This window comes from Syzygium oleosum, unplaced genomic scaffold, assembly GCF_021117445.2.
Source record: "Syzygium oleosum isolate NSW1041296 unplaced genomic scaffold, Sole_v2.1 Sole_v2.10, whole genome shotgun sequence".
Lineage (NCBI taxonomy): Eukaryota > Viridiplantae > Streptophyta > Magnoliopsida > Myrtales > Myrtaceae > Syzygium > Syzygium oleosum.
In genome coordinates, this window is record NW_026607494.1 from 6,539,412 (window position 1) to 6,551,992 (window position 12,581).

At 39.4% G+C, this 12,581-nt stretch overlaps 1 protein-coding gene across 1 annotated transcript; it reads left to right on the top strand.

The window, feature by feature from the left end:
* The first annotated feature begins 11,020 nt into the window (after window positions 1-11,020).
* LOC130139162 (heavy metal-associated isoprenylated plant protein 46) lies at window positions 11,021-11,699 on the top strand. The gene is made up of 3 exons (XM_056315589.1): window positions 11,021-11,026; window positions 11,127-11,235; window positions 11,388-11,699. Exons 1-3 carry the CDS (start codon window positions 11,021-11,023, stop codon window positions 11,651-11,653), a joined length of 381 nt encoding a protein of 126 aa, XP_056171564.1. The 3' UTR covers window positions 11,654-11,699.
* The last annotated feature ends 882 nt before the right edge of the window (window positions 11,700-12,581 follow it).

Genomic DNA, 12,581 nt, shown 5'->3' on the forward strand with positions numbered 1-12,581 from the left:
AAAAATATAATTAGATGGCATAGCATATAGTTTTTAGGAGCATTTATCATATAGCTTAATTGCATTTTGCATGTTAATTTGAATGGGTGAAAAATATATTGTGCTCAATTTAGAAATTAATGTTGCCAAAATTTTGGTCAATTAGCAGAATATTTCGAAATGGGCATGATCTCTCGAATACTTGAGGCGGCGATCCTCTTGGTTAAGGGAAAGGGAAGCAATAAAAGGAAAAGGGAGGAGGATCAGTAGATTTGGTTTCTTATGTATCTCCGTGCAAAGGGGAAACAATATAAATAATACAAAAGAGGAAAGTGGAATTTGGTCAATATAGGGGCATATATTCTGGGTAATATAAATTGATCAATACCAAGGTGGTCTTCATGCATCCATTGCCGTGAACAGAAAGAAAAGGCCACAATAATGGGAAGGAGCAAGAATATAATATATTCTAAAACACTCACAAGAGGAAAGTAGATTTACTCTCTTTCCTTGAAAGCTCAGGTCTTCCCTACCTATAAAATGGTCACGTATAGACAAGAATGGGGGCTTTTCTTTTGGTCTGATCACATACGCAATCAGAGAGAAAGAAAAAAAAAACAATAGAGAGATTTTGCTCTCCTTTTGTAGGTCGCTGCATGTGGTCACCAAGTTCCACGATTGCCACTGTGCCTGCGTTGCTGCTACCGCTTCCCACGTGGTGACAAGCAGCACATCCCTCTTGGAGCCCCTTCGACGACATCAGCCAGTCGTGAGCCTCAACGGCGATCCCTTGCTGCTTTGTGCTGTCGCTGCTCCACGACACTTGCTCCACCGCGGACGCCTGCACCCAACCGAGATGATGAGCTGCTCCTGCTAGTTCGATGACGCTCCCGTCCCGAAGCCCTGCTGACGACCAGTTGCTCCAATCCGACGATTTCCTTCACTGTTGCTGCTGTTCGTGAGTCATCTAGGTCGTGGAGATCCCCCGTTGCACTTCCAGGCCACGACATAGCTTTGCATTGTTACGGAGCAGCAAACCCAGCGAGTCACCGCGACTGCCTGACCTTCTTTTCACGACCTTGGAATTTTCTTTTATTGCAGGTTTGTTTGAGTCTTGTTGGGAGTCCAACAAATTTCCTTGCAGCACCGTGAGCAACACTCATCACGGTTCCCCCGACTTGCCACCGAGAGAAGTCCACATTGCAAGTTTATCCTTCCTTGGCCGAGAACCACCGAACCAGTAAGCTTCACCGAGCAGCCCCTTCAGCCAAGACACCCCCGTCGGCCGTTGGTCGATCGGCCCTCATGATCCATCGCCAGTCCGACCTACCACCGTCTGCCAGTCCAAACTCGGAAAGCAAATATTCGAATTAGGTAAAAATCCCATCTAATTTTTTTTTCGAGTATATCATTTCCTTGTTTGAAATATTGCAATCTTGTGTGAATCTTTGAATGATATTACTGTATCCATTAAGTTCATGAATAGCCTTTAAATTAGGAATTATTTCCTTATTTCACAACGTACATATGATCGACGGTCTGATTTCATGCCCAAAATATGACTCGCGATCGTACGGAAAATCGTCAATCCGATCTCCCGCCCGAGATATGATTCGCGATTGCACGGAAAATCGTCAATTCAATCTCCCGCCCGAGATACGATTTGCGATTGTGTGGAAAAATTGGCCAATCCGATCTCATGCTCGGGATACGATTCATCAATCTATTGTTTCTAAATTTAAACGGATATCGGTAATTTTTCTTGTGTGATATGGTGTCGTGTCGATTTAATTGTTATTTCTTTCTATCTTTGTTTGATTTGAATTGATCTTGTCTTTCTCAAAAAAAAAAAAATAGATACAATTGATGTAGACTATTAGGATAGATTGCATGTTAATATTAGGGAATTTAATTAATTTCGAATTCATAAAAAATAAAAATATATATAAAAATACCGCGTGCATGTCATATTAGAGTAGTTGCATATTAATTAATTTTTGTCATTAGAAATCTCATGTCTAGGTTCATTTGCATGCCATATTAGAGATAATGCATTTAATTGTTATTAGAATTAGGACATTTAAATAAATCGTATGTCGCATGTCATACCAGACGTAGAATGCATTGCATAAAGTTTAGTTTTTGTTAAATAAGAGAAAACCCTAAAAAAGGATTTGAGTGAAATTGTATGTTAATTAGAAATCATATTAGGATTGTCAATGTGAATTTCTAACTAACATTGTAGATGCTTTCGCTGCTTTGAGGTAAGTTCCTATCTTGCAATTTATTTATTGTTTTGCATTATTGAGTATTATATTATTGATTGCGCATCCGCATGATCACCTCGCATGTTTGTGGGTAGGTTTAAAATCAATTAAAGCTGCCTGCAAATATTTTTTTGAAATAAAAGAGAAAAGGTACCGAAAGGGCATTAGAGTAATCTAGTATAACCAAGTCCCCGAATCCATAATCTTTGATTCGTAGGAGTAAACTAATTCTCCCGATACTTTACTTGGGTTTCTAATCGACCCATCAAAAAATAGATTAGTGACGATTCCTAATTGCAATGATTTGCATGTTAAGAACTTGAATCTTAAGTAGCGAATTGGTATGGGCTTGGGAGAGCTCGAGTTAAGTTTAGACTTAATAATCCATTAGCCGAATCCATAGGTGGTGCACCGCGGGAGGTTAGGTCGGGACATAGGGCTATTCTAACACAACCTGCACTCGCATCTCAATAAAGTCTCTTTTACGAGTGAGTTCAGTATTAGATTTTTTCCCTCTTATATAAGGTATCCTTCTGTATCAACATGTCTCAACTTGAATGTCAATTTTGTTACCTTGTGAGGACCACAACAACAAACAATGTCCAGCTTCATCCCTGATCTCTTTCCATAGACCAAATCATGAAAGCTACCATCGGAACTATGTTGTTGCACCATAATGCCACCTTTCCCCACCCTTTGGCCAAATTGAACTATGAAGGCTGTCCGAAACCGTGTTACTCACGAGATTCCTTCATTGAGATGTTCACCAAACTCCGATATACATTAGGAGTGGGCCACCAATCAATCATCGACTCTGATATCATTTCTTGGGAGTACGCATCAAAAGCCTAACACTTTTTACCAAGAGAGAGCTCAAGTCTGAGTTTGTTGATACATTTAGTTGGACCAACATTTACTCAAATGCTTAAAACCAATGAGGTATAAGACAACAAATATTTATTATTTTAATACAACTCGATCATGCATCTTTACAATAATGAACCCTTGTGCTCGATCACGTAGGATCAACAAATAAAGTTATGACACTCAATTAAGCGCCATACAAAAGTTATAGTATTTGTGTTGTACTTATCCCCAAATAATTGCTAATTTTCATTGAGACCTAACTTTGTGATTGTGGTATGACCAAGACTATGCTCTCTGATTCCAATCGTCTGCAATTTCTTGGGGAATCAATCTGTAGCAAAAGATTTTGTCTGTCAAAATTTTTTGAAATCCATTGTACTATGCTGGCCTCTAATTCCATTACTTTGTCTCACTTGATTCTTTGAACTTTCTTTATCTCTAGTTAATCAATTACCACAAAAACAAATGTCAACTAACTCCGATCCATTCACAAGGATTGGTGGTGTGAAGCTATACTTGTGCGTCATCATAGAATTCTGATTGAACAGGGACAAAACACTCCCCATAGCATGACAAGTTTAATGATCGAAAAGAACATTACATCAATACTTTCTTACATCTGTTGTAATGACAGATTAATGACGAAGTACCAAGTACAATGAAATGCCTTGATTTATATATACGATATTCTCTTGTGCGTGGGCCGGAGCAATGTCGCTCTACCTAAGTCAATGTGAATTTCGGGCGATTGGGAAAAGAAACAACAGGCTCGCTTTCTGGTTTTAGTTGGACTGCATAGTGATCAACGTCTCCCCAAAACAACATTTTCAAAGATGGATTCGATCGTGTGGGCGTGGGTGTAAACCACATTACAAATCACTAGCTTGACCCGAAAACGAAGCTGACATACAAAGACATTGTGATGAACACATAGGAAGTTCCGACGAAAATTTGCCAGAGTTTTAGCATAACTTGAGCGCTTTTCGCATTCTTCTACTTATATATCCCTTCGAAGGTTACGAGTATCCCGCATACATTTCTTCATTTAACTGCTCTCGCATCTCCATGGTTTCCTACATCTCCCACGATCTCAAGAACTTCAAGTTCTCAAGCATCACCCATTAACGGTTCCTCCAGGGCTAAACTTGCACAAACCTTATAAACGTTCCCGCTCTCTTTTAAATTCAAATAAGTCGAGATCCGCTTTCTCAAACTTAGGTCGAAATGGCTCTCTATATATATCACGTCGAGCTTCAACTTGGTAGAGCTTGATTCGCCACTATCTCGACCTATCTCATTAGGGCATAGCTTAACATTTGGCCGTGATTTAAAGCCACGATCAATGTGATCACATAATATACTGAAATTAGGGAATAAGAATACTGTAAGTGCTAAAAATTTTGTGCGATGCTCACTTTAGTGCCAAAAGCATTCGTCGGATCATTTAAGTGCCAAATAGGAGAAAAAACAATCACTTAAGTGCCTCTGGCGACAAATTCCAACGAAAAGTCCTATATGCTTTCTAAACTATTTTTCAGCTTACACGTGGCTTCTTTAAAAGAAATTGAAGTCCAATATGGAAATTTTTCGTCCAACCTAGCAAAGTGAACAAAACGACATGGCTTTTTTTGGGGAAAACTCTCTCTCTCTCTCTCTCTAGAGCTGAAAGAGAAAGTTCTATTTTCACGATAGAGAAACTGAGCAAAGTCTCAGCCTATGGCTCGCCTCCATGATGCTCCAATTGTCGTTCGCCAAAGCTCAGGACGACGAAATCCAAATCATAGGCGAAGAGGGGACCCGTTCTTCGAGCTTGGAGGAGGAATAGGAGGCCATGTAGTGAAGATGAGACCATAAGTGGAGGATTGAAGACAAGGCTTTGCAGTGAAGTTCAAGACATGAACGTCGAGACAAATCGGTTGAATCCACATCCTTGCGGAACCTGAGGTGATCCTGAAGACCGTGATATAGCCAATGGACGATATACGTGCCCAACAACCTCATCGTCGACAACCACAAGAAACTTTACATAATGCCTCTCCACTTGCTTTGCTTCAAGAATCACCTTGAACTAAAACACCAATCATCCAATTCCTTAATGACCTCGAATCTACCTTTTTGAGGCTCTCACTCACTCTCACACGGATAATCATCTGCAATTTTATAACTAATTTCAATGGGTAAGATTAGGGTTTGCTTCTATGCGCTAATTTAGCCCCAATTTGTCAATTTAGGGAAAAAAGGGCAAACATCGTTGTTTTTTGCTGAAGAACCTAAGCCGTGGCTGCCAAATTAGGGTTTATATTTTGGGCAAACGTGTAAATGACGTCATTTGGGACTATCAATGCTAACCGGGCATACCGACGAGCCACTTGGATCGGAAAAATTGATAAAAATTTGCTACGTTAGATTTCTAACGATCCAAATCGAAGTTGGCACTTAAGTGATTATTCTTTTAAAGAAAGTAGTAATGTACGTGAGGGCATCCCGGTGTTGATATCCGAGCACTACGAACTACCTTGGACGTGCTAGACTAGGGAGCATTCTTGGTCCGGGCTGTGGTGGGCGAGATACCGGTTATGAAGGAGATCTTGGTGGGGATACCACAAGAGGGGTTCTGGAGGATGCACGAGGGAGTGAGGCAAGTGCAGAGGCATTTGCTAACGAAAGTGCCTCCCAAGAGATATGATATGTTCCACATGATTGTGCATTCAATTTGGCTGAGGAGGCTCGATTGGGGCATTGAGATCAGGTGATTTCACAAATGGCCTAGGGACAGAATCAAAATGACATGTCTGAAAAGTCCCTTCAAGTTCAGAATGTATCTCAAGATTCTCAATTTTATTTTATTTTTTTTCTTGAGAAGAAAATTATAGTATGGAATTCTCAAGATATTAATCCGTAAGAGAATGTTTGATTCACCCATTCTTCAAGAAAAAATATTAGTGATGGTTTATTAGGTCAAAAAGGGAAAATTATTAAAAAAAAGTCATAAACCTATTGCAATTGTGCCAATTCAGTCATAAATATTTTGTATTTTTGCCAATTCAATCCATCGGGCCAATTTTGGCCGACTGGCACTGACGTGGACGCCAACCATCTCATGTGGCGTGGTCAGTACTGATGTGTACAAGTTTTAATAATATTTTAAATTTTAAATTTTCTTCTATATTTTTTTCTTTTCCTTTTCTTTTTTTTCTTTCTTCTTTTCTTTTTTTCTTTCCCCACAGTGGCCGGCAAGGCTTTGGCAAGGGTCGCAGTGCTTCCGCAAATCTGGGCGAGGCCAGCTTTGCCTGTTGTGGGTGAAGGTGGCCTTGCCCGTGGCTGGCGAGGGCATGGCCGCCTTCGCCTGTGGCCCCTAGGCCTCGTGTCCAAACTGTTGTGTGTGTGTGTGGCTCTTGAAGCTTGAAGGTTAGTACGATTTCTCTCGCAATTTGAGCTTGAGGCCTGGGGCTGTTGGCGAGGCCGGGCTAGGTCTGCGACCCTCGCTGGCCACTATGCGGAAAAAAAAAAAGAAGAAAAGAAGGAAGAAAAGAAAAAAGAAAAAGAAAATAAATCAAAAATAAAAAAATATAATATTATTAAAAATTATCCACAGTAACGTCGGCCAGATGGTCGGCGACAACTGGCGTCCACATCAGCGCCGGCAGGCCAAAATTGGCCAGATGGATTGAATTAATATAAATACAAAAGGTTAGAATTGAATTGATAAAAAAAAATTTAAGATTGATTTGAAGCAATTGTAATAGATTTAAAAATTTTCTGATAAATTTCTCATGTCAAAAATATTAGTACAAACACGCCCACCAGTAGGACAGGTATTGCGCCACGAAACTATTAACATTGATTAATCACCTTGGTCTTGCGTATGACTCGGTCAAGTTGACTCGTGGAGTCGGAATTTGCCAGATCAGGAAAGACAAATCGACTTAATAGTCTTAATGAAAAGGACCTGTTGACCAAACAGCTCCCTCCCATGAAGCAAGGACGGGCAACATGTTCCCTTGCCCCGTCGCCCGAAAAAATTTCGAAATTTCGTCCTTGCCGGGCGAAAAGAAATTTTGAAATTTCGAAACAGTTCCGCTTTTTTTCACAAAATTTCTTTTCAATAATTTCTTTTCGAAAAATTTTCAAAATTTTGCCCTTGCCAGTGGCCGGCGAGGTCGACCACCGGCGACCAGCCGGAGGAAGGAGAGAGGGGAGGGAAAAAAAATAATAAAAGAAAAAAATAAAAAATTCAAAAAGATATTAAAATATTATTAAATTTGTCCATGTCAGCGCCGGTGACCGGCCGGCCGGCGTCCACGTCAGCAAAATCCGGCAAAAAATGGCCGGAAGGATTGAATTGGTACAAAGACAAAAGATTTAGAACTAAATTGGCACTAATGCAAAATGTTTAGGATTGAATTGGCACCAAAAAGAGGTTTAGGACTAAATTGGCATCAATACAAAAGGTTGAGGACTTTTCTAACACTTTTCCCCTAAATGTTTTGTCTAATCCGATGAACAATTTCGAAACTTCTTTTCAATAATTGGTTAATTTTTTTAGACAAACATATCTACTAGAAATCAACTGTCCTATCCAATTCGATGGTTGCGTCTGTCTATGATACACATTTCTTCGTTGTTCTTATTATATAAACATATCCTTTCGTTTAGAATATCATTCCAATTTCGAGAGGGTTCGAGAACTTAAAGTTGTATCACGGAAGCATTATCGCCTTAGGAAAGTGGGTGCGCGCATCCCTTAATTGAACAAATTCTGTACAGCAACCACGAATAATAGGAATAAGATAAATCATTTAGGCTCAGTTTGTTTCGCGAAAAATGAATGATTTGAAAAACATTGTCCTAAAAATGATCGTTTATATCCCTTAAAAAACAAATGAATAAAAAATATTTTTTATTGACTAATTATTTCAAGTGATCGATTTTAGACAAATGTTTTCTAAGTTATTCGTTTTTCGCGAAACAAACGGACCCCTAATCTTGGTACTCCCGTGGGTAAGCGGTCTAGTAAGATATGTATATGTAAATGTATAGATAACTTTTAATTTGCTTCTTTATCTACTAAATAAAAACAATATATCAAAGTCAGCAGACAGCCAACCAAGTCTTCTTCTTTTTTTTCACTAATGCAATTTTCTCCTCCAAGAAGTCTAGGTACCACGGGAGACACGCATGTACAAACAGACCTTTGATACATAAACTAAAATTTATTAACGATCGCACGTCTTTTAAAATTCCTAGCAACCATTTTTCTCTTGTCTTGTACCTGTTATGCCTTTTCGAAACTTAGTGGGCTACAAACCATTCAAAAACACAAGAATCGAAGCTCATTGGTCTCTTCATTTCAAACGAAGTCTATGGTGACTGGCCTTGGGAAATTGAATGCCACGACACTTTCCAAGACGGAAGTAAGAAATTTCATTGGCCATGCATTGGCTGGGTTAATCAAATCACGAGTTTATTAGTGAATTCTGGGAGCTTTAGCTGGTGATAGTTACCCACTGTACGCTTTTGCTTAGTGGGAAATGAATTCCATGGCATGTTGTAGGATTTCATTTTCATGACTTAAAGAGACTTAGACTTCAACAAAGAGCTAAGCCATCTAGATAGTCTTATTTTTTTGAACAATTCAAATATTGGGAATGTCCTTGATTGGAGAAAATTCTGTTAGTCTCTATGTGATTGGTTTAGTGGTAAGAGAGCTCCCTGTCTTGTACGAGGTCCCGAGTTTAAATCACCTTATGAGCGAGTTTCTGCACGATTTGAGTTGCGTTGCCTAATTACGACATACCTCGTGTGGAGAAACTTTCTGATTGTTAGCATCTTGGTCGGGCTGTGATGACAGACTCGCCAATCTTGGACCTTCGGGTCACGAGTGGTACGGAGTAATTATGACTCGTGCCGAACATTTCGTTACAGGTGTGAGACTCTTATGGTATTGTTCAAAGAGGGTAGCTAGCGCTGGATGCCCCGGCCTTTTCACCTCTCTCTCCCTCCCTTGTGCTGAACCTATGTTCTTCAACATCGCCGCATTCCACCACACCGGCTGTCACGGCCATGCCATCTCCAACACTCGGCTTTGTTGCAGCCTTTGCCATCATCAAAAGTAATTTTAGAAGCAGCCCCCATGATGCACGGCAAAATGTACATTTCTACCGTATTAACCCTTATGTTATCGACTATGTACGTCATGTCTCACCAATTGCACAAGACTACGTGATATATCTTTAGTACAAGATTAAACCTTGCCCATCGTCCCTCTCCACACCCTTTGGCCAGAAAATTCAAATAGGTAACGTTTCCTTTAGGTAGCTTCAACCAAGAAAGAGGAACGAGCATCGCTATATATCCTTTTGAGATTTGCGATTTAGATTGAAGTCAATTAGAGAGATTATTCATGCAACCATTTCTTCAAGACTTTTCTCTATCCATTGGAAACACAAAAAATGAATAAATAAATAAGTGAAAATTCGCCATCGACTTCACTTGGCCATTTATACTCTTATTTGCAACAATGTCCACTTTGAACAATCTTTTGATGAGACAAGAATCTTTTTATTTTCTCTAATTTGCTTATGTTGTGAAAGTAGGTGTTACTTTGTCACATCACTATTCCATTTAACCAAATTTAATTGAGCGAAAAAAAGAAAGCTGGAGGATCAAATTGCATAAATAAAACAAATCAGAGGGTAGAATCCGTGACTATAGTTTGTATAGATATATAGCCGTATATTTATGATGATATAATATCATTTCAAAATGGGAATGCTCCGTTTTCTCTAGATTACTAACAAAAAATTAAGTTGATAAACCAGTGATTGAACCTGGTTTTTAATCAGATTACTTTTGATTGATTTTTTTTTGTCGAAAGATTACTTTTGATTAAGCATGAACTTTCCGTCGGTTTTCGCTTGACGGTTCTTGCCTCGTCCTATTATACCTTCTCGTAGGTCGTCCACTCACCCGTTGACTTCACATTGTCACTTCACATTGTCAAGTCAGAGAGAGGGACAGGAAAATGATGATGGTTGTGATCAACATTCAACGGGGAGACTTTCGTTTTGCCACCAAAGTTTTTGGGATTGTGGCAAATTGGCCCCTCGACGTTTCGGTTTTTACAAATTGCCCCCTAATTTTTCGGATCGGCAGCAATGCGCCCCCCTAATGTTGACTTGAACCAAAGTTTTATCACAAATTTAATCAGGCGACTGCACGTGATTAGTTATGAAAGGAAAATTAGTCATATACCCATCTACATATGTGAAGAAATGAAATATAAGAACTACTCTAAACTATATTTCAAAATATATATCGACATATGTATTTGGAGCTAATTTTGATCAAATTCTCTTCAAAACTTTAGTAGCATTCCCTCATGTGTAATATATCGTTCAATTATTCTTCCACTACTTTTGCAACTGGTTTCTAAATTTCAGGGGATAAATTGCAAAATTGAAAATGTGTGTGTTTGCGGGTCCAATATTGGATATGCATGCATGAATTTTTTTTTTATATATATTTAGTCGTTTATTTGAGTAACTCCATGTGTGAATATAATTTTATTAACCATGATGTATACTTACAACACTAATAATCCCTAAAGCATATGTCGTCGAGTAGTTAGGCGTATAAATGGTGGGGGCAGAGAGGGGACATAATATAATTGAATAAAATAACAATAATAAAGCCAAAATTCGAAGACCTAATGTTAGAAAATGTTTGACTTCTGACTATATGCCCAGCGTTTGTGCAAGTCACTGAGTCTTCTTCGAAGGAGATGATGCTATAAATGGAGAGTGGTACCTCTGTTCTTCTTCAGCCCTCCTCCAATATATTCTCGAAATTCTTCGAACAAATTGAAGAATTTAAATTCCTCCAAATTCCTAGTCGAAGCAAGCACCATGAAGGTAATATGATGGGAAAAATCACGAATCGATTCACCTTATGTCGCATGCCGATTCACCTTCTTCATGTGTTCTTACTATTTGATTTGATTTTCTTTTTCAGCAAAAGCTCGTGATCAAGGTGTCTATGAACGGCCACACCTCGAGATTTTATTGCTTCGGCCCCCAAAACCCTCACTCTAAAGCTTTGAAAGTTGCGGGTGGCTTTCCAGGTGATTGTTAGATGTTTCTTTCGTATCTTGACGATCATTTAGGTGTTATCTTCTGTAAATTACTTTGGGTGTTGCGAGATTGAGCGGGGAAGAAAACCAAGGACCTCTTTTGATTCGAAATCGATCTGTTTCCTTCATTGGTCTCACTCCAGGAGTTCAATCCGTGGCACTGGCGGGCGACCGAGACCGGATCGAGGTGACCGGAGATGTCGACGCGGTCAACCTCACCACTTTGCTTAGGAAGAAAGTCGGGTTCGCGGAGATAGTGTCCGTGAGCGAGGTCAAGAAGGAAGGCGACGGCAGAGACACTCCTGGCATAACGATGGACCCACAGCCCATGATGTGGCCGTCGTACCCTCGCCGTGAAATAGTCTACCTCGAGGATCCATACCCTCAACCCCGGAGCTGGCCCTTGTAGGATCAACGAAGATCGACGATGATGACTTATCAATAAGTACGACATTGATGTGATGAGTTCTTTACTCGAGCACTTTTGAAAAATGAATAAAATCAGTTGCCGGTTTGGATCGAAATTGAACTTTGTGATCGTGCCATGACCAAGATTAGTTCTCTCTGATTTTGACCAGTTGGAGTCTCTAAGATAGAGTTTACTGATATCACGACCTCCTTTTTTTTTACGCGTCGTGATGGTAGATTAGTGACGAGGCACCAAATATAACCTAAAGCGTGTTTTGACGTGGCGGCTAATGGAAGGATTATTGTCGAAAAAGTTATAAATTTATCGTACGGTGGTCAATTCAATCTCAAACTTCTCAATTTGATTAATTTAATCTTAAACCTTTTAAAAAAATTTCAATATAGTGCTTCTAGCCAATTTTGGCCGAAAATCACTGACTTAGCGGTCCGGTCAATACTGGCCGTCTACATGGTATGGCCAACGCTGACGTGAAAGATTTTTACAAAATTTTATGAATATTTTTTTCTTCATTTTTCCTTTTCTTTTCTTTCTTCTTTTATTTCTTTTTCTTTTTCTTTTTCCTTTTAGCCTATGGCTGGTCTTCGCAATGGGCGGCGATCGCTAGGATCAAACCCAAGTAAAAATGAAAAAAGGAAAAAGAAAAGGCAAAAAATTCATAAAATTTTCAAAAAAATTGCAAAAATTGTCCACGTCAAACCGACCATGTCACGTAAAACGGCTGACATCCACATCAACGCCATATAATAGGCTTGAGACTTCTTGGACAATTTTTCCAACTAATGAGCTTTCATCGTTTCTTGAAACATAATTAGCTCGATCTAGTGGAATGACTTTATTTATATATACACGCCACCGCCGCCGCCGTTTGCCTTGCTACAGTCCACCACCTGCAAAACAGCCACCACTG

Excerpts from the sequence above, each read along its gene's own strand:
- LOC130139162 (XM_056315589.1), top strand. Across the intron at positions 11,236-11,387 it reads AGTTGCGGGTGGCTTTCCAG|GAGTTCAATCCGTGGCACTG; the intron begins GTGATTGTTAGA and ends GTCTCACTCCAG.